General features: G+C 48.1%; 1 protein-coding gene and 1 pseudogene across 2 annotated transcripts in view; one reads left to right on the top strand and one right to left on the bottom strand.

Moving 5' to 3' along the window:
• LOC144487103 (protein c-ets-1-B-like) overlaps positions 1 to 22,841 on the top strand; it is an 89,108-nt gene that overhangs the window by 31,839 nt on the left and 34,428 nt on the right. For both annotated transcript variants that reach the window (XM_078205166.1, XM_078205165.1), the window contains exon 4: positions 3,586 to 3,672. In XM_078205166.1, coding sequence (XP_078061292.1) covers positions 3,586 to 3,672 — 87 coding nt within the window. The remainder of the gene's footprint in view (positions 1 to 3,585; positions 3,673 to 22,841) is intronic.
• On the bottom strand, positions 12,813 to 15,930 carry LOC144487101 (uncharacterized; annotated as a pseudogene).

The raw sequence follows: 22,841 nt of genomic DNA, 5'->3' as shown, positions 1-22,841 counted from the left end.
GGACAGTGGACAGGAGCTGTACAGTGGAGAGGAGCTGAGCAGTGGACAGGAGCTGGACAGTGGAGAGGAGCTGGACAGTTGACAGGAGCTGAGCAGTGGACAGGAACTGGACAGTGGACAGGAGCTGGACAGTGGAGAGGAGCTGAGCAGTGGACAGGAGCTGGTCAGTGGACAGGAGCTGGACAGTGGACAGGAGCTGGTCAGTGGACAGGGGCTGAGCAATGGACAGGAGCTGGACAGTGGAGAGGAGCTGGACAGTGGACAGGAGCGGAGCAGTGGACAGGAGCTGGACAGTGGAGAGGAGCTGGACAGTGGACAGGGGATGACAGTGGACAGGAGCTGGACAGTGGACAGGAGCTGGACAGTGGACAGGAGCTGGACAGTGGACAGGAGCTGGACAGTGGAGAGGAGCTGAGCAGTGGACAGGAGCTGGACAGTGGAGAGGAACTGGACAGTGGACAGGAGCTGAGCAGTGCACAGGAGCTGGACAGTGGAGAGGAGCTGGACAGTGGACAGGGGATGACAGTGGACAGGAGCTGGACAGTGGATAGGAGCTGGACAGTGGACAGGAGCGGAACAGTGGACAGGAGCTGAGCAGTGGAGAGGAGCTGGACAGTGGACAGGAGCTGGACAGTGGACAGGAGCTGGACAGTGGACAGGAGCGGAACAGTGGACAGGAGCTGAGCAGTGGAGAGGAGCTGGACAGTGGACAGGAGCTGGACAGTGGAGAGGAGCTGTGCAGTGGACAGGAGCTGGTCAGTGGACAGGAGCTGGACAGTGGACAGGAGCTGGTCAGTGGACAGGGGATGACAGTGGACAGGAGCTGGACAGTGGACAGGAGCTGAGCAGTGGACAGGAGCTGGTCAGTGGACAGGAGCTGAGCAGTGGACAGGAGCTGAGCAGTGGACAGGAACTGGACAGTGGACAGGAGCTGAGCAGTGGACAGGAACTGGACAGTGGTCGGAGGACAAATTTGATTGAGTTTTTTGAAGGGGTAACCAAGAAGGTAGATGAGGGCAGTGCAGTTGATGTTGTCTTCATGGACTTTAGCAAGGCCTTTGACAAGGTACCGCATGGTAGGTTGTTGCATAAGGTTAAATCCCACTGGATCCAGGGTGAGGTATCTAAATGGATACAAAATTGGCTTCTTGACAGAAGCCAGAGGGTGGTTGTAGAGGGTTGTTTTTCAAACTGGAGGCCTGTGACCAGCGGTGTGCCTCAGGGATCAGTGCTGGGCCCACTGTTATTTGTCATTTATATTAATGATTTGGATGAGAATATAGGAAGCATGGTTAATTAGTTTGCAGTTCATATCAAGATTGGTGGCGTAGTGGACAGTGAAGAAAGTTATCTCCAATTGCAACGGGATCTTGATCAATTGGGCCAATGGGCTGACGAATGGCAGATGGAGTTTAATTTAGACAAATGCGAGGTGATGCATTTTGGTAGATTGAACCGGGGCAGGACTTACTCAGTTAATGGTAGGGCGTTGGGGAGAGTTACAGAACAAAGAGATCTAGGGGTACATGTTCATAGCTGCTTGAAAGTGGAGTCACAGGTGGACAGAATGGTGAAGAAGGCATTCGGTATGCTTGGTTTCATCGGTCAGAACATTGAATACAGGAGTTGGGACGTCTTGTTGAAGTTATACAAGACATTGGTAAGGCCAAACTTGGAATACTGTGTGCAGTTCTGGTCACCCTATTATAGAAAGGATATTATTAAACTAGAAAGAGTGCAGAAAAGATTTACTAGGATGCTACTGGGACTTGATGGTTTGTGTTATAAGGAGGGGCTGGATAGATTGGGACTTTTTTCTCTGGAGCATAATGAAGCTGAGGGGTGACCTTATAGAGGCCAATAAAATAATGCGGGGCACAGATCAGCTAGCTAGTCAATATCTTTTCCCACAAGTAGGGGAGTCTAAAACTAGAGGGCATCGGTTTAAGGTGAGAGGGGAGAGATACAAAAGTGTCCAGAGGGGCAATTGTTTCACACAGAGGGTGGTGAGTGTCTGGAACAAGCTGCCAGAGGTAGTAGTAGAGGCGAGTACAATTTTATCTTTTAAGAAGCATTTAGACAGTTACATGGGTACGGTGGGTATAGAGGGATATGGGCCAAATGCGGGCAGTTGGGATTAGCTTAGGGGTTTTAAAAAAACAAGGGCAGCATGGACAAGTTGGGCCGAATGGCCTGTTTCCATGCTGTAAACCTCCATGACTCTATGACTCTATGACTCTTTGACAGGAGCTGAGCAGTGGACAGGGGATGACAGTGGACAGGAGCTGGACAGTGCACAGGAGCTGAGCAGTGGGCAGGAGCTGAGCAGTGGACAGGAGCTGGACAGTGGACAGGAGCTGGACAGTGGACAGGAGCTGGACAGTGGACAGGAGCTGGACAGTGCACAGGAGCTGAGCAGTGGACAGGAGCTGAGCAGTGGACAGGAGCTGGTCAGTGGACAGGAGCTGAGCAGTGGACAGGAGCTGGTCAGTGGACAGGAGCTGGACAGTGGAGAGGAGCTGAGCAGTGGACAGGTGCTGAGCAGTGGAGAGGAGCTGAGCAGTGGACAGGAGCTGGACAGTGGACAGGAGCTGGACAGTGGAGAGGAGCTGAGCAGTGGACAGGAGCTGGACAGTGGACAGGAGCTGGACAGTGGACAGGAGCTGGTCAGTGGACAGGAGCTGGTCAGTGGACAGGAGCTGGACAGTGGACAGGAGCTGGACAGTGGACAGGAGCTGGACAGTGGACAGGAGCTGAGCAGTGGACAGGAACTGGACAGTGGAGAGGAGCTGGACAGTGGACAGGAGCTGAGCAGTGGACAGGAGCTGAGCAGTGGACAGGAGCTGGACAGTGGACAGGAGCTGGACAGTGGAGAGGAGCTGGACAGTGGACAGGAGCAGAGCAGTGGACAGGAGCTGGACAGTGGAGAGGAGCTGGACAGTGCACAGGAGCTGAGCAGTGGACAGGAGCTGGACAGTGGACAGGAGCTGGACAGTGGACAGGAGCTGGACAGTGGACAGGTGCTGGACAGTGGATAGTACCTGAGCACTGGATAGGAGCTGATCAGGTTGGAAGCTGCTTCCCAAACCCGCAAATCACTGAATCAGGGAATATTCTTTCAGATCATTTGGTCCTGTCACCCATGCCTCTGTGTTTGGCCTCAGGGGCCACAATCCCTGGCTCTCCACACCGCCAATCTTCTCCCTCAAACACTTGACGGAATCTGCTGGAACAGCGGTGAGAGTCAGGCTGCTTTCCAGCTGCGGTTTCGAACTTGTCCCTCCCGCCTCAGCGCTGAGGGAGGGTCTGTCACCGTTTGCAAAGGAGAGAAGCAGAATCATCCATTTATCTCCGTGTAGCTGATCAGGGTGCGTTGCCTCTGGCCTGCCCTCCATACAGGAAGGTATCACTTTATTGCAAGCTCCCACCCCCATCGTGGTGTGTCTCTGCAGAAATGGGCCAATTCTGCAAGGTAAACTGTGTGAAAGGTGGATTGAACGAGGATCGACCCCTGAGAGATCAGTTAATCCCCACTTGAGTTCCTGCATCCAATAAACGCCCAGGTCTCTAACACTCTTCCCACAGATCACCAGGATGCTATGGGAGCGATTGTTGCAAATGGGAGTCACAGCCCTTATCAAAGGTCACAGTACTGGACAGAGTATGGACTCAGTAAGTATTTACCAGGAATATCAAGACAGATATTATCTATTGCACGGCCTGAGAAATAATCTGAAATCAATCCAGACACAATCCACACTAACTGCCAACTGTGAACAGATACAGAGTAAAGCTCCCTCTACACTGTCCCCATCAAACACTCCCAGGACAGGTACAGCACGGGGTTAGATACAGAGTAAAGCTCCCTCTACACTGTCCCCATCAAACACTCCCAGGACAGGTACAGCACGGGGTTAGATACAGAGTAAAGCTCCCTCTACACTGTCCCCCATCAAACACTCCCAGGACAGGTACAGCACGGGGTTAGATACAGAGTAAAGCTCCCTCTACACTGTCCCCCCATCAAACACTCCCAGGACAGGTACAGCACGGGGTTAGATACAGAGTAAAGCTCCCTCTACACTGTCCCCCATCAAACACTCCCAGGACAGGTACAGCACGGGGTTAGATACAGAGTAAAGCTCCCTCTACACTGTCCCCATCAAACATTCCCAGGACAGGGACAGCACTGGGTTAGATACAGAGTAAAGCTCCCTCTACACTGTCCCCATCAAACACTCCCAGGACAGGTACAGCACGGGGTTAGATACAGAGTAAAGCTCCCTCTACACTGTCCCCATCAAACACTCCCAGGACAGGTACAGCACGGGGTTAGATACAGAGTAAAGCTCCCTCTACACTGTCCCCATCAAACACTCCCAGGACAGGTACAGCACGGGGTTAGATACAGAGTAAAGCTCCCTCTACACTGTCCCCCCATCAAACACTCCCAGGACAGGTACAGCACGGGGTTAGATACAGAGTAAAGCTCCCTCTACACTGTCCCCCATCAAACACTCCCAGGACAGGTACAGCACGGGGTTAGATACAGAGTAAAGCTCCCTCTACACTGTCCCCATCAAACATTCCCAGGACAGGGACAGCACTGGGTTAGATACAGAGTAAAGCTCCCTCTACACTGTCCCCATCAAACACTCCCAGGACAGGTACAGCACGGGGTTAGATACAGAGTAAAGCTCCCTCTACACTGTCCCCATCAAACACTCCCAGGACAGGTACAGCACGGGGTTAGATACAGAGTAAAGCTCCCTCTACACTGTCCCCATCAAACACTCCCAGGACAGGTACAGCACGGGGTTAGATACAGAGTAAAGCTCCCTCTACACTGTCCCCATCAAACACTCCCAGGACAGGTACAGCACGGGGTTAGATACAGAGTAAAGCTCTCTTTAATATTTTACAGTTTTTACATTCTGGTGGGTTAACCCCAATCTCCTGGGCTGGATCGATCGGAATAATCCCTGAAAGCCAAGGGAATGAAACGGGTTCCTTGAGTGGAAGAATGAAGTGTGAGGGAGAAAACTGAACCAGAAACTCCAGCAGAATCTCGGAATGGGTACAGGGCAACAAGTGAATAATTGCCACATTGTGTGTGGTTTGTTTAGTTTGCACAGGCTCCATCTAGCGCCTCCTTCTGATTTTAACCTGGGTCCTGAGGCCTGCTCTGTCCTGTGATGTGAAGCAATTGGGCCAATTGGGTGCCAGTTGTGAAATAGAGGCGGGTGAAATTCCTCTGGGAGTCTGAGCTTACTCTGTTCCCCTGTTCCTGATCGTGAATTTAACCTGTTTAGCAGTGGGTTCATTCCGGCTCCATTCTCCTCCAATGGGCTGGAGTGGACATTCACACCGGCTGGAGGCCTGTGACTAGTGGTGTTCCGCAGGGCTCTGTATTGGGACCTCTGCGGTTTGTGATTTATATAAATGATCTGGAAGAAGGAGTAACTGGGGTGATCAGTAAGTTTGCGGATGACACAAAACTGGCAGGACTTGCAGATAGTGAGGAACATTGTCAGAGGCTACAGAAGGATATAGAACATAGAACATAGAACATAGAAAGTCACAGCACAAACAGGCCCTTCGGCCCACAAGTTGCGCCGATCACATCCCCACCTCTAGGCCTATCTATAGCCCTCAATCCCATTAAATCCCATGTACTCATCCAGAAGTCTCTTAAAAGACCCCAACGAGTTTGCCTCCACCACCACCGACGTCAGCCGATTCCACTCACCCACCACCCTCTGAGTGAAAAACTTACCCCTGACATCCCCCCTGTACCTACCCCCCAGCACCTTAAACCTGTGTCCTCTCGTAGCAACCATTTCAGCCCTTGGAAATAGCCTCTGAGAGTCCACCCTATCCAGACCCCTCAACATCTTGTAAACCTCTATCAGGTCACCTCTCATCCTTCGTCTCTCCAGGGAGAAGAGACCAAGCTCCCTCAACCTATCCTCATAAGGCATGCCCCCCAATCCAGGCAACATCCTTGTAAATCTCCTCTGCACCCTTTCAATGGCTTCAACATCTTTCCTGTAATGAGGTGACCAGAACTGCGCGCAGTACTCCAAGTGGGGTCTAACCAGGGTCCTATAAAGCTGCAGCATTATCTCCCGACTCCTAAACTCAATCCCTCGATTAATGAAGGCTAGTACGCCATACGCCTTCTTGACCGCATCCTCCACCTGCGAGACCGATTTAAGAGTCCTATGGACCCGGACCCCAAGGTCCTTCTGATCCTCTACACTGCTAAGAATGGTACCCTTCATTTTATACTGCTGCTCCATCCCATTGGATCTGCCAAAATGGATCACTACACACTTATCCGGGTTGAAGTCCATCTGCCACTTCTCCGCCCAGTCTTGCATTCTATCTATGTCTCGCTGCAACTTCTGACATCCCTCCAAACTATCCACAACACCACCTACCTTGGTGTCGTCAGCAAACTTACCAACCCATCCCTCCACTTCCTCATCCAGGTCATTTATGAAAATGACAAACAGCAAGGGTCCCAGAACAGATCCCTGGGGCACTCCACTGGTCACTGACCTCCATGCAGAGAAAGACCCCTCCACAGCCACTCTCTGCCTTCTGCAGGCAAGCCAGTTCTGGATCCACAAGGCAACAGCCCCTTGGATCCCATGCCCTCTCACTTTCTCAAGAAGTCTTGCATGGGGGACCTTATCGAACGCTTTGCTGAAGTCCATATAGACCACATCCACCGCTCTTCCTTCGTCAATGTGCTTGGTCACATTTTCAAAGAACTCAACCAGGCTCGTAAGGCACGACCTGCCCCTGACAAAGCCGTGCTGACTACTTTTGATCATACTAAACTTCTCTAGATGATCATAAATCCTGTCTCTCAGGATCCTCTCCATCAACTTACCAACCACTGAGGTTAGACTCACCGGTCGGTAATTTCCCGGGCTGTCCCTGTTCCCTTTCTTGAATATAGGGACCACATCCGCAATCCTCCAATCCTCCGGAACCTCTCCCGTCTCCATCGACGATGCAAAGATCATCGCCAAAGGCTCCGCAATCTCCTCCCTCGCCTCCCACAGTAACCTGGGGTACATCCCATCCGGTCCCGGCGACTTACCAACCTTGATGCCATTCAATAGTTCCAACACATCCTCTTTCTTTATGTCCACATGCTCGATCCTTTCTGTCCTCCGCAATCCAGCAGTACAACCACCCAGATCCCTTTCCACCGTGAATACCGAGGTAAAGTATTCATTAAGCACCTCCGCCATTTCTAACGGTTCCGCACAAACTTTTCCCCCTTCACCTTTTAAGGGTCCTATGCCTTCACATCTCATCCTTTTACTCTTGACATATTTGTAGAAAGCCTTGGGATTCTCCTTAATCTTACCCGCCAAGGTCTTCTCATGACCCCTTCTCGCTCTCCTAATTTCCTTCTTAAGCTCCTTCCTACATCGCGTATACTCCTCTAAATCCTTAACACCTCCTAGCTCTCTGAACCTTCTGTACGCCTCTCTTTTCTTATTTACCAGGTTCATCACAACCTTCGTGCACCACGGTTCCCGTACCCTACCAACACCCCCCTGTCTCATCGGAACGTTGTCATGCAGAGCTCCAGACAAACATTCCTTGAAAATCCTCCACTTTCCTTCGGTACTTTTCCCCAAGAATGCCTCCTTCCAATTTACCCGTCTAATTTCCTCCCTGATGACACTGTATTTCCCTTTACTCCAGAGAAACACTTTCCTAGCCTGCCTGACCCTATCTCTTTCCAATGCTATCGTGAAGGAGATAGAATTATGATCGCTATCCCCAAGATGTTCACCCACCGAGAGATCCTCCACCTGTCCAGGTTCATTAGCCAGCACCAGATCAAGAACAGCCTCTCCTCTAGTAGGCTTATCCACATACTGTGTCAGGAAACTCTCCTGGACACACCTAACAAACTCCTCTCCATCCAAACCCCTAGCCCTAGGGATATTCCAATCTATGTTTGGGAAATTAAAATCTCCCATCACGACAACTCTGTTATTCCTACATCTCTCCAGGATCTGTTTCCCCATCTGCTCCTCAACATCTCTGTTACTATTGGGCGGCCTATAGAAAACACCCAGCAAAGTTACCGACCCCTTCCTATTCCTAACCTCCACCCACAGAGATTCCGTAGTCAGTCCCTCCACGGCGTCCACCTTCTCTACAGCCGTGACACTATCCCTGATCAACAGTGCCACTCCCCCCCCTCTCTTGCCTCCCTCCCTGTCCTTCCTGAAACATCTAAAACCTGGCACCTGAAGCACCCAGTCCTGTCCCTGAGACATCCAAGTCTCCGTAATGGCCACCACATCACAATTCGAAGCAGCAATCCACGCTCCAAGCTCATCCACTTTATTCACTACACTCCTGGCATTAAAATAGACACATCTCAGACCTTCAGCCTGAGCACTTCCCTTCTCCCTCACTATATAGATAGGCTGGAAATTTGGGCAAGGAAATGGCAGATGGAGTTCAATCCTGATAAATGCGAAGTGATGCATTTTGGTGGGAATAATGTAGGGAGGAGCTACACGATAAATGGAAGAACCATAAAGGGTGTAGAGACGCAGAGGGACCTGGGTGTGCAAGTCCACAGATCTTTGAAGGTGACGTCACAGGTGGAGAAGGTGGTGAAGAAGGCATATGGCATGCTTGCCTTTATAGGATGGGGCATAGAGTATAAAAGTTGGGGTCTGATGTTGCAGATGTATAGAACGTTGGTTCGGCCGCATTTGGAATACTGCGTCCAGTTCTGGTCGCCACACTACCAGAAGGACGTGGAGGCTTTGGAGAGAGTACAGAGGAGGTTTACCAGGATGTTGCCTGGTATGGAGGGGCTTGGTTATGAGGAGAGATTGGGGAAACTGGGGTTGTTCTCCTTGGAAAGACGGAGGATGAGGGGAGACTTAATAGAGGTGTATAAAATTATGAAAGGCATGGATAGGGTGAACGGTGGGAAGCTTTTCCCTGGGTCGGTGGTGACGTTCACGAGGGGTCATAGGTTCAAGGTGAAGGGGGGGAGGTTTAACACAGATATCAGAACGACATATTTCACACAGAGGGTCGTGGGGGCCTGGAATGTGTTGCCGGGCAAGGTGGTGGAGGCGGACACACTGGGAACGTTTAAGACTTATCTAGACAGCTATATGAACGGAGTGGGAATGGAGGGATACAAAAGAGTGGTCTAGTTTGGACCAGGGAGCGGCGCGGGCTAATTGTTCCTTGTTTCTCGTTTCAAGGCTTCATTCTATGATCATCTTGCTGGTGCCAGTACAGAGCGAGACTGCGGATAGTTGGGAACCTGTCTCGGGGGCAGGGAATTCATATGGTGTTCGTGGAAGTGGAAATGACTAGGGTTGGGAAGCATTTTCCGATCAGGGCCATTGTGATCTCCTGGACTCGTTTCGATCGCCTCAGGGGGTCGGAGAGGAATTTCCCAGATTTTCTTTTCCCCATATTGGCCCTGGGGTTTTTCACTCTGGGTTTTCGCCTCTCCCTGGAGATCACATGGTCTGGAATGGGGGGGTGGGGGTGAGTTAATAGGTTGTAATGAACAAAGCATCGTAGCTGTGAGGGACAGCTCGGTGGATAGGATATTGGTATTTAGATAGGCTGGAAAATTGGGCGGGGATCCTGGATTCAGGATTCAATCCTGGACCGGGGAGCGGCGCGGGCTTGGAGGGCCGAAGGGCCTGTTCCTGTGCTGTATTGTTCTTTGTTCTTTGTTCATTCTAAGCCCAAACTCACCTTCTTGTTTTTGGTCCACCCGACCACCCCCCCCCCTTCCGCCTCCCCCCCCCCCCCCCCCCCCCCGCCATCCAAAAGGATAAATAAAACCCAGGATATCTCAGCCTCATCAGAATGACATTGTCCCATTGGATCGCACTGAGGATAAGGAATTGATCCAGGAGTCAACATCCTTCAATATCACAGGAGAATTCGATAAGTTTGTTCCAAACACACACACACACACACACACACACAGTGAGAGGAATGCATCAGAACATATGGGACAGTCCCTTTAGTGAAGGAATCTGCCGTCCTTACCCGGCCTGGCCTACCTCTTACTCCAGACCCCCAGCAATGTGGTTAACTCTCAACTGCCCTCTGAAATAGCCGAGTAAACGACTCAGTTCAAGGGCAGTTAGCGACAGGGAGCAAATACTGGACCAACCCAACCACATCCACATCCCATGAGTGAATAAAAATAAACAGGAATATCCTAATTGAGAGCAGGAGTAAGCCACTCGGCCCGTCCAGCTTGTTCCCCCATTCAATAAGGTCATGTCTGATCTGTTGTAATCTCAACCACACATTCCTGCTAACCCCCAATAAACTTTCACCCCGATAACCTTTCAACCCCGATAACCTTTCACCCCCGATAACCTTTCACTCCAATAACCTTTCACCCCCAATAACCATTAACCCTGGATAACCTTTCACCCCAATAACCTTTCACCCTGATAACCTTTCGCCCCGATAACCTTTCACCCAGATAACATTTCACCCCAATAAGCTTTTAACCCCGATAAACTTTCACCCTGCTAACCTTTAGCCCTGGATAACCTTTCACCCCGATAACCTTTAACCCTGGATAACCTTTCACCCGATAACCTTGTACCCTGATAACCTTTCACCCCCCGATAACCTTTCACCCCTGATAATCTTTCACCTGGATAACCTTTACCCCAATAACCTTTCACCCCTATAACCTTTCACCCCACTAACCTTTCACCTCGGTAACCTTTCACCCCGTTAACCTTTCACCCCCGATAACCTTTCACCCCCGATAACCTTTCACCCCTGATAACCTTTCACCACCGATAACCTTTCACCCAGATAACCTTTCACCCCGATAAACTTTCACCCCTCGTTAATGGAGAATCTATGTGGCTCTGCCTTATAAATATTCACAGACTCTGCTCCAACCGCCTTCGGAGGAAGAGAGTTCCGGAAACCCCCACCCCCCTGAGAGAAAACATCCCTCCCCATCTCCGTCTGAAATGGGCCGCCCCTTATTATTAAACACTGATTCCACACCACCCCCCCCAACCCCCCCACCAACCCACCCCCGTCCCCGGTTCCAGAATCTTCCACAAAAGGAAGCATCCTCTCCACATCCACCCTGTCAACATCCCCATCAGGATCTGAAAACTTTCCATCGAGTCGCCTCTCGCTCTTCCAAACTCCAGCAGATACAAGTCTGGTCTGAATAACCTTTTCCGGTCAGAAAATTGTTCAACACTCCAGGTAAATATCATAGAAACATAGAAACATAGAAAACTACAGCACAAACAGGCCCTTCGGCCCACAATTGTGCCGAACACATCCCTACCTTCTAGACCTACCTATAACCCTCCATCCTATTAAACTCCATGTACTCATCCAGGAGTCTCTTAAAAGACCCTATTGAGTTCGCCTCCACCACCCCTGACGGCAGCCGATTCCACTCGCCCACCACCCTCTGTGTGAAAAACTTACCCCTAACATCTCCCCTGTACCTACCCCCCCCCCCCAGCACCTTAAACCTGTGTCCTCTCGTAGCAGACATTTCCACCCTGGGAAAAAGCCTCTGAGAGTCCACCCGATCTATGCCTCTCAACATCTTATACACCTCTATTAGGTCTCCTCTCATCCTTCGTCTCTCCAGGGAGAAAAGACCGAGCTCCCTCAGCCTATCCTCATAAGGCATGCCACTCAATCCAGGCAACATCTTTGTAAATCTCCTCTGCACCCTTTCAATCTTTTCCACATCCTTCCTATAGTGAGGCGACCAGAACTGAGCACAGTACTCCAAGTGGGGTCTGAAGAGGGTCTTATATAGCTGCATCATTATCCCCGGACTCCTAAACTCAATCCGTCGATTGATATCAGATCAGAACTCAATTCCTCGACTGATATCAGATCAGAACTTTATCCACCACTGGTTAGGTCTCAGCGAGAGGCCTGGATCCAGCTCAGGTACTGACTCTTCAGGCAAGATGTCCAAGCTTTGGAAAGGGAAGAGGGAAAGGGAAGAGGGGACGGAAGGGATGTTCATTGGGATGTGGTCACCGGGTGAGGGGATGGCGGGAGAGGGCGATTGTTGCCAGTAGAATAGAGAAGATTGGGCTGTGATCTAACAGGGGCTGACAATGATTCTGGTGGGATCGCCGGGGGGATATTTCTGCCCCAGGCGAGTGGGCCAATGGTTTCAATCCCGAGGGCTTGGGTGAGGGGAGGGGGGGGGGGTGGGGGCAGCGGTGCCGGGGGGGGGGGGGGGGGGGGGGGTGGGGCGGGGGGTGGTTTCATACGCAAGAGTTACAGAGCTCTGAAATGTCCCAGCTGATAAGATGCCAGTCACTGATTGGCCAACTAATTCACAAAAGGGTATGGGTGCGTGTTCAGAATGGAAGAGGTCCACTTGGTAAGGTCAAGGGTCAGGAAAGGGGTGAACAAGGGTCAGGAGAGGGGTGAACAAGGGTCAGGAGAGGGGCAAGCCGGGGTCAGGGTCTGAAAGGATTACAGGTGAACAGTCAGGATGTGGTACTGCGCCTATCCATTCTTCCAAGGAGTCAAGAGCAGGCCGAATGGCCTCCTTCCAGAGGTTCCTATTGCTCTGTGAATGGCGCCCTCTAACGGTGACTGAAGAGCGATGTTCACTTTTAACTTTCTCCTTTCCTGTTCCTGTTTACACCTTCCCTATTCCGGTTTACACGTTTAATGTTCCTGTTTATATCTTTCAACTTCCCGTTCACACCTTTCCTGTTCTTGTTCACATCTTTCGACTTCCTGTTTACACCTTACCTGTTCTTGTTTACCCCTATCCTGTTCTGTTCACACATTTCCTGTTCCTGTTTACACCTTTCCTGTTCCACTTCACACCTTTCAGCTTCCTGTTTACACGTTTCCTGTTCCTGTTTACACTTTTCGACTTCCTGTTTTCACCTTTCCAGTTCCTGTTCACACCTTTCCTGTTCCTGTTCACACATTTCGACTTCCTGTTCACACCTTTCCTGTTCCTGTTTACACCTTTATTGTTGCTTTTTACAACTTTCGTGTTCCTGTTTCCACCTTTCCTGTTCCTGTTCACACCTTTCCTGTTGCTGTTCACACGTTTTCCGTTCCTCTTCAAACCTTTCCTGTTCCTGGTCACACGTTTCCTGTTCCTGTTCACACCTTTCCTGTTATTGCTTACACCTTTCCTGTTGCTGTTCACACATTTCCAGTTCCTGTTCACACCTTTCCTGTTCCTGTTTGCCCCTTTCCTCTTCCTGTATGCACCTCTCCTGTTCCTGTTCACACCTTTCCTGTTCCTGTTTGCCCCTTTCCTCTTCCTGTATGCACCTCTCCTGTTGCTGTTTACACATTTCCAGTTCCTGTTCACACCTTTCCTGTTCCTGTATGCACCTCTCCTGTTCCTGTTCACACATTTCCTGTTCCTCTTTACACCTTTCCTGTTCCTGATTCCACCTTTCCTTTTCGTGTTCACATCTTTACTGCTCCTGTTCATACCCTTCCTGTTCCTGTCTACACATTTTCTGTTTCTGTTCACACCGTTCCACTTCTTGTTTACAACTTTCCGGTTCCTGTTCACACCTTTCCAGTTCCTGTTCACACCTTTCCTGTTCCTGTTCACACCTTTCCAGTTCCTGTTCACACCTTTCCAGTTCCTGTTTACAACATTCCTGTTCACACCTTTCGACTTCCTGTTTACACCTTTCCTGTTCTTTTTTACACCTTTCCAGTTTCTGTTCACACCTTTCCAGTTCTTGTTTACACCTTTCCTGTTCCTGTTTACACCTTTCCTGTTGCTGTTCACACATTTCCCGTTCCTGTTCACACCTTTCCTGTTATTGTTTACACCTTTCCTGTTGCTGTTCACACATTTCCTGTCCCTGTTCACACCTTTCCTGTTCCTTTGCACACATTTCCTGTTCCTGTTTACACCTTTCCTGTCCCTGTTCAGACCTTTCCTGTGCCTGTTTCCTCATTTCCAATTCCTGTTCACACATTTCCCGTTCCTGTTCACACCTTCCCTGTTGCTGTTCACACATTTCCAGTTCCTGTTCACACCTTTCCTGTTCCTGTATGCACCTCTCCTGTTCCTGTTCACACATTTCCTGTTCCTCTTTACACCTTTCCTGTTCCTGTTTCCACGTTTCCTGTTCCTGTTTCCACCTTTCCTTTTCGTGTTCACACCCTTCCTGTTCCTGTCTACACATTTTCTGTTTCTGTTCACACCGTTCCACTTCCTGTTTACACCTTTCCAGTTCCTGCTTCCACCTTTCCAATTCCTGTTTACAACTTTCCGGTTCCTGTTCACACCTTTCGAGTTCCTGTTCACACCTTTCCTGTCCCTGCTTACACCTTTCCTGTTCCTGTTTACACCTTTCCTGTTCCTGATCACACATTTCCTGTTCCTGTTCACACCTTTCCTGTTCCTGTTTACCTCTTTCCTGTTCCTGTTTACACCTTTCCTGTTCCTGTTTTCACCTTTCCAGTTCCTGTTCACACCTTCCAGTTCCTGTTCACAACTTTTCTGTTCCTGTTCACACCCTTCTTGTTCCTGTTTACACCTTTCTTTTTCCTGTTTACACCTTTCCAATTCCTGTTAACACCTTTCCATTTCCGTTCACACCTTTCCTGTTTCTTTCTACACCTTTCCTGTTCCATTCACATCTTTCCTGTTCCTGTTTACACCTTCCTGTTCCTGTTTACACCTTTCCTGTTCCTGTTCACACCTTTCCTTTTCCTGTTTACACCTTTCCTGTTCCTGTTCACATCTTTCCAGTGCCTATTTACACCTTTCCAGTTCTTGTTCACACTTTTCCTCTTCCTGTTTACACCTTTCCTGTTCCTGTTCACACCTTTGCAGTTCCTGTTCACACTTTTCCTGTTCCTGTTCACACCTTTCCTGTTCCTGTTTACACCTTTCCTGTTCCTGTTCACACATTTCGACTTCCTGTTCACACCTTTCCTGTTCCTGTTCACACCTTTGCAGTTCCTGTTCACACTTTTCCAGTTCCTGTTCACACCTTTCCTGTTCCTGTTTCCACCTTTTCTGTTCCTGTTCACACCTTTCCTGTTGCTGTTCACACGTTTTCCGTTCCTCTTCAAACCTTTCCTGTTCCTGGCCACACGTTTCCTGTTCCTGTTCACACCTTTCCTGTTCCTGTTCACACCTTTCCTGTTATTGCTTACACCTTTCCTGTTGCTGTTCACACATTTCCAGTTCCTGTTCACACCTTTCCTGTTCCTGTTTGCCCCTTTCCTCTTCCTGTATGCACCTCTCCTGTTCCTGTTCACACATTTCCTGTTCCTCTTTACACGTTTCCTGTTCCTGATTCCACCTTTCCTTTTCGTGTTCACATCTTTATTGCTCCTGTTCACACCCTTCCTGTTCCTGTCTACACAATTTCTGTTTCTGTTCACACCGTTCCACTTCCTGTTTACACCTTTCCTGTTCCTGCTTACACCTTTCCAATTCCTGTTTACAACTTTCCTGTTCCTGTTCACACCTTTCCAGTTCCTGTTCACACCTTTCCAGTTCCTGTTTACAACATTCCTGTTCACACCTTTCGACTTCCTGTTTACACCTTTCCTGTTCTTTTTTACACCTTTCCAGATTCTGTTCACACCTTTCCTGTCCCTGCTTACACCTTTCCTGTTCCTGTTTACACCTTTCCTGTTCCTGATCACACATTTCCTGTTCCTGTTCACACCTTTCCTGTTCCTGTTTACCTCTTTCCTGTTCCTGTTTACACCTTTCCTGTTCCTGTTTTCACCTTTCCAGTTCCTGTTCACACCTTCCAGTTCCTGTTCACAACTTTTCTGTTCCTGTTCACACCCTTCTTGTTCCTGTTTACACCTTTCTTTTTCCTGTTTACACCTTTCCAATTCCTGTTAACACCTTTCCATTTCACGTTCACACCTTTCCTGTTTCTGTCTACACCTTTCCTGTTCCATTCACATCTTTCCTGTTCCTGTTTACACCTTTCCTGTTCCATTCACATCTTTCCTGTTCCTGTTTACACCTTTCCTGTTTCCGTGTACACCTTTCCTGTTCCGTTCACATCTTTCCTGCTCCTGTTTACACCTTTCCTGTTCCTGTTTACACCTTTCCTGTTCCTGTTCACACCTTTCCTTTTCCTGTTTACACCTTTCCTTTTCCTGTTCACATCTTTCCAGTGCCTATTTACACCTTTCCAGTTCTTGTTCACACTTTTCCTCTTCCTGTTTACACCTTTGCAGTTCCTGTTCACACTTTTCCTGTTTCTGTTCACACCTTTCGTGTTGCTGATCAGACCTTTCCCGTTCCTCTTTACACCTTTCCTGTTCCTGTTCACACATTTCGACTTCCTGTTCACACCTTTCCTGTTCCTGTTTACACCTTTATTGTTGCTTTTTACAACTTTCGTGTTCCTGTTTCCACCTTTTCTGTTCCTGTTCACACCTTTCCTGTTGCTGTTCACACGTTTTCCGTTCCTCTTCAAACCTTTCCTGTTCCTGGTCACACGTTTCCTGTTCCTGTTCACACCTTTCCTGTTCCTGTTCACACCTTTCCTGTTATTGCTTACACCTTTCCTTTTCCTGTTTACTCCTTTCCTCTTCCTGTTCACACCTTTCCTGTTCCTGTTTACACCTTTCCTGTTCCTGTTTAAACCTTTCCTGTTCCTGTTCACACCTTTCCTGTTCCTGTTTACATCTTTCCTGTACCTGTTCACACCTTTCCTGTTGCCGTTCACACCTTTGCTGTTCCTGTTCACAGTTTTCTTGTTCCTCTTCACACCTTTCCTGTTCCTGTCTACACCTTTCCTGTTCCAGTTTACACCTTTCCAGCTCCTGTTTACATTTTTCTCGTTCCTCTTCACACCTTTCCAGTTTCTGTTCTCACCTTTCCAGTTCCACTGCGAGTCTTTCCTGTTGCTGTTCACACCTTTCCTTTTCCTGTTTGCAACTTTCCTGTTCCTGTTTAACCCTATCCTGTTTCTATTCACACATTTCCTGTTGCTGTTTACACCTATGCTGTTCCTGTTCACACCTTTCCTGTTCCTGTTCACACCTTTCCTGTTCCTGTTTACATCTTTCCTGTACCTGTTCACACCTTTCCTGTTCCTGTTTACATCTTTCCTGTACCTGTTCACACCTTTCCAGTTCCTGTTTGCACCTTTCTTTTTCCTGTTTAGTCCTTTCCTCTTACTGTTCACACCTTTCTATTTCACGTTCACACCTTTCCTGTTCCTCTCTACACAGTTCCTGTTCGCACCTTTCCAAATCCTGATCACACCTTTTCTGTTCCTGTTTCCACCTTTCCTGTTCCTGTCTACACATTTCCTGTTCCAGTTCACACCTTTCCTTTTCCTGTTCACACCTTTCCTGTTCTTGTCTACACCTTTTATGTTCCTGTTTACGCCTTTCCTGTTCCTGTCTACACATTTCCTGTTCGCACCTTTCCAAATCCTGTTCACACCTTTCCTGTTCCTGTTTCCACCTTTCCTGTTCCTGTCTACACATTTCCTGTTCCTGTTCAGACCTTTCCTTTTCCTGTTTACACCTTTCCTGTTCCTGTCTACACATTTCCTGTTCCTGTTTGCACCTTTCCAATTCCTGTTTACACCTTTCCTGTTCCTGTCTACACATTTCCTGTTCCTGTTCACACCTTTCCTGTTGCTGTTTACACCTTTCCTGTTCCTGTTTACACCTTTCCTGTTCCTGTCTACACATTTCCTGTTCGCACCTTTTCAAATCCTATTCACACCTTTCCTGTTCCTGTTTCCACCTTTCCTGTTCCTGTCTACACATTTCCAATTCCTGTTCACACCTTTCCTGTTCCTGTCTACACATTTCCTGTTCGCACCATTCCAAATCCTGTTCACACCTTTCCTGTCCCTGTTTCCACCTTTCCTGTTCCTGTCTACACATTTCCAATTCCTGTTCACACCTTTCCTGTTCCTGTCTACACCTTTCATGTTCCTGTTTATACCTTTCCGGTTCCTGTCTACACATTTCCTGTTCGCAACTTTCCAAATCCTGTTCACACCTTTCCTGTTCCTGTTTACACCTTTCCTGTTCCTGTCTACACATTTCCTGTTCCTGTCCACACCTTTCCTGTTCCTGTTTACACCTTTCCTGCTCCTGTTTACACCTTTCCTGTTCCTGTCCACACAGTTCCTGTTCGCACCTTTCCAAATCCTGATCACACCTTTCCTGTTCCTGTTTCCACCTTTCCTGTTCCTGTCTACACATTTCCTGTTCCAGTTCACACCTTTCCTTTTCCTGTTCACACCTTTCCTGTTCCTGTCTACACCTTTTATGTTCCTGTTTACGCCTTTCCTGTTCCTGTCTACACATTTCCTGTTCGCACCTTTCCAAATCCTGTTCACACCTTTCCTGTTCCTGTTTCCACCTTTCCTGTTCCTGTCTACACATTTCCTGTTCCTGTTCAGACCTTTCCTTTTCCTGTTTACACCTTTCCTGTTCCTGTCTACACATTTCCTGTTCCTGTTCGCACCTTTCCAATTCCTGTTTACACCTTTCCTGTTCCTGTCTACACATTTCCTGTTCCTGTCTACACATTTCCTGTTCGCACCTTTTCAAATCCTATTCACACCTTTCCTGTTCCTGTTTCCACCTTTCCTGTTCCTGTCTACACATTTCCAATTCCTGTTCACACCTTTCCTGTTCCTGTCTACACATTTCCTGTTCGCACCTTTCCAAATCCTGTTCACACCTTTCCTGTTCCCACCTTTCCTGTTCCTGTCTACACATTTCCAATTCCTGTTCACACCTTTCCTGTTCCTGTCTACACCTTTCATGTTCCTGTTTACACCTTTCCGGTTCCTGTCTACACATTTCCTGTTCGCAACTTTCCAAATCCTGTTCACACCTTTCCTGTTCCTGTTTCCACCTTTCCTGTTCCTGTCCACACAATTCCTGTTCCTGTTCACACCTTTCCTGTTCCTGTTTACACCTTTCCTGTTCCTGCCTACACATTTCCTGTTCCTGTTTGCACCTTTCCAAATCCTGTTCACACCTTTCCTGTTCCTGTTTACACCTTTCCTGTTCCTGTCTACACATTTCCAATTCCTGTTCACACCTTTCCTGTTCCTGTCTACGCATTTCCTGTTCGCACCTTTCCAAATCCTGTTCACACCTTTCCTGTTCCTGTTTCCACCTTTCCTGTTCCTGTCTACACATTTCCTGTTCGCACCTTTCCAAATCCTGTTCACACCTTTCCTGTTCCTGTCTACACATTTCCAATTCCTGTTCACACCTTTCCTGTTCCTGTCTACACCTTTCATGTTCCTGTTTACACCTTTCCTGTTCCTGTCTACACATTTCCTGTTCGCAACTTTCCAAGTCCTGTTCACACCTTTCCTATTCCTGTTTCCACCTTTCCTGTTCCTGTCCACACATTTCCTGTTCCTGTTCACACCTTTCCTGTTCCTGCTTACACCTTTCCTGTTCCTGCCTACACATTTCCTGTTCCTGTTCGCACCTTTCCAATTCCTGTTCACACCTTTCCTGTTCCTGTTTACACCTTTCCTGTTCCTGTTTACACCTTTTGTGTTCCTGTTCACACATTTCCTGTTCCTTTTTACACCTTTCCTCATCCTGTTCACACCCATCATGTTCCAGTTCACACCTATCATGTTCCAGTTCACACCTTTCCTCTTCCTTTATGCCTTTCCTGTTCCTGTTCACACCATTCCTGTTCCTTTTACCACGTTTCCTGTTCCTGTTCACACCCATCATGTTCCAGTTCACACCTTTCCTGTTCCTGTTCTCACTTTTCGTGTTCCTGTTTGTAACTTTCATCTTCCTGTTTACATCTTTCCATTTTCAGTTCACACCTTTCCTATTCCTTTTTATACCTTTTCTATTCCTGTTCACACCTTTCCTGTTCACACCCTTGCTGTTCCTGTTCACACCTTTCCTGTTCCTGTTTACACCTTTCGTGTTCCCGTTTACACCTTTCTTGTTCCTCATCACACGTTTCCACTTCCTGTTAACACCTTTCCTGTTCCCGTTTACACCTTTCCTGTTCCTCCTCACACCTTTCCTGTTCCTCATCACACCTTTCCACTTCCTGTTTACGCCTTTCCTATTCCTGTTTACACCTTTCCTGTTCACACCTTTCCTGTGCGTGGAGTCTGAAGAGATAGGAGAGGCACTAAATGAATATTTTTCGTCAGTATTCACACTGGAGAAGGACAGTGTTGTCGAGGGGAGTACTGAGATGCAGGCTGTTGGACTGGATGGGATTGATGTTCATAAGGAGGAGGTGTTAGCAAGTCTGGAAAGGGTAAAATAGATAGGTCCCCTGGGCCGGATGGGATTTATCCTAGGATTCTCTGGGAGGCTAGAGAGGAGATTGCAGAGCCTTTGGCTATTATCTTTGTGTCGTCATTGTCTACAGGAAGAGTGCCAGAAGATTGGAGGATAGCAAATGTTGTCCCCTTGTTCAAGAAGGGGAGTAGAGACAACCCTGGTAATTATAGACCGGTGAGCCTTACTTCTGATGTGGGCAAAGTATTGGAAAGGATTATAAGAGATAGGATTTATAATCACCTGGAAAGGAATAATTTGATTAGGGATAGTCAGTTTTGTGAAGGGTAGGTCGTGCCTCACAAACCTTATTGAGTTCTTTGAGAAGGTGACCAAAGAGGTGGATGAGGGTAAAGCGGTTGATGTGGTGTATATGGATTTCAGCAAAGCGTTTGATAAGGTTCCCCACGGTAAGCTATTGCAGAAAATACGGACACATGGGATTGAGGGTGATTTAGTGGTTTGGATCAGGAATTGTCCAGCTGTAAGAAAACAGAGGGTGGTGGTTGATGGGAAATATTCATCCTGGAGTTCAGTTACGAGTGGTGTACCGCAAGGATCTATTTTGGGGCCACTGCTGTTTGTCATTTTTATTAATGACCTGGATGAGGGCGTGGAAGGATGGATTAGTAAATTTGTGGATGACACTAAAGTCGGTGGAGTTGTAGACAGTGCGGAGGGAAGTGGCAGGTTACAGAGGGACATAGATAAGCTGCAGAGCTGGGCTGAGAGGTGGCAAATGGAGTTTAATGCGGAAAAGTGTGAGGTGATTCACTTTGGAAGGAGTAACAGGAATACAGAGTACTGGGCTAATGGTAGGATACTTGGTAGTGTGGATGAACAGAGGGATCTGGGTGTCCATGTGCATAGATCCCTGAAAGTTGGCACCCAGGTTGATAGGGTTGTTAACAAGGCGTACGGTGTGTTAGCTTTTATTGGTAGAGGGATTGAGTTTCGGAGCCAGGAGGTCATGCTGCAACTGTACAAAACTCTGGTGCAGCCGCATTTGGAGTATTGCGTACAGATCTGGTCGCCGTATTATAGGAAAACTGTGGAAGTGTTGGAAAGGGTGCAGAGGAGATTTACCAGGATGTTGCCTGGTATGGTGGGAAAATCATCTGAGGAAAGGCTGAGGAGCTTGAAGTTGTTTTCGTTAGAGAGAAGAAGGTTCAGAGGTGACTTAATAGAGGCATACAAGATGATCAGAGGATTAGATAGGGTGGATAGTGAGAGCCTTTTTCCTCGGATGGTGATGGCTAGCACGAGGGGACATAGCTTTAAGTTGAGGGGTGAGGGATATAGGACAGATGTTAGAGGTAGGTTCTTTACTCGGAGAGTCGTAAGGGCATGGAATGCCCTGTCTGCAGCAGTAGTGGACTCGCCAACATTAAGAGCATTCAAATGGTTATTGGATAAACATATGGATGATATTGGAATAGTGTAGATTAGAGGGGCTTTAGATTGGTTCCACTGGTCGGCGCAACACCGAGGGCTGAAGGGCCTGTACTGCGCTGTAATGTTCTATGTTCTATGTTCTATGTTCCTGTTTACACCTTTCCGCTTCCTGTTCACACTTTTCCTATTTCTGTTCACAGCATTCCTGTTCCTTTTTACACCTTTCCAATTCCTGTTCACACCTTTCCATTTCATGTTCACACCTTTCCTGTTTCTGTTCACACCTTTTGACTTCCCGTTTAAACCTTCCCTGTTCCTGTTTACACCTTTCCTGTTCCTGTTGACACATTTCCAATTCCAGTTCACACCTTTCCATTTCATGTTCACACATTTCCTGTTCCTGTTCACAGTTTTCCAATTCCTGTTCACACCTTTCCTGTTCCTGTTCACACCTTTCCTGTTCCTGTTCACACCTTTCGTGTTCCTGTTTACACCTTTCCAGTTCCTGTTTACAACATTCCAGTTCCTGTTCACACCTTTCCAGTTCCTGTTCATACCTATCCTGCTCCTGTTCACACGTTTCCTGTTCCTGTTTACACCTTTCCTGCTCCTGTTCACACGTTTCCTGTTCCTGTTTACACCTTTCCTGTTCCTGTTCACACCTTCCCTGTTCCTGTTTACACCTTTCCTGTTCCTGTTCACACCTTTCCTGTTCATGTTCACAGATTTCCTGTTCCTGTTTACACCTTTCCTGTTCCTGTTCACATCTTTCCTGTTCCTGTTTACACCTTTCCTGTTCCTGTTTACATCTTTCCTGTTCCTGTTCACACCTTTCCTGTTGCTGTTTACATCTTTCCTGTTCCTGTTCACACCTTTCCTGTTGCTGTTTACATCTTTCCTGTTGCTGTTTACATCTTTCCTGTTGCTGTTTACACCTTTCCTGTTCCTGTTCGCACCTTTCCTGTTCCTGTTTACACCTTTCCTGTTCCTGTTCACATCTTTCCTGTTCCTGTTCACACCTTTCCTGTTGCTGTTTACACCTTTCCAGTTCCTGTTCACTCCTTTCCTGTTCCTGTTCACACCTTTCCTATTAAGCTTCACAACTT

The sequence above is a fragment of the Mustelus asterias genome, unplaced genomic scaffold, assembly GCF_964213995.1.
Source record: "Mustelus asterias unplaced genomic scaffold, sMusAst1.hap1.1 HAP1_SCAFFOLD_594, whole genome shotgun sequence".
Taxonomy (NCBI): Eukaryota; Metazoa; Chordata; class Chondrichthyes; order Carcharhiniformes; family Triakidae; genus Mustelus; species Mustelus asterias.
This window is presented reverse-complemented; position numbering and strand designations above follow the sequence as displayed.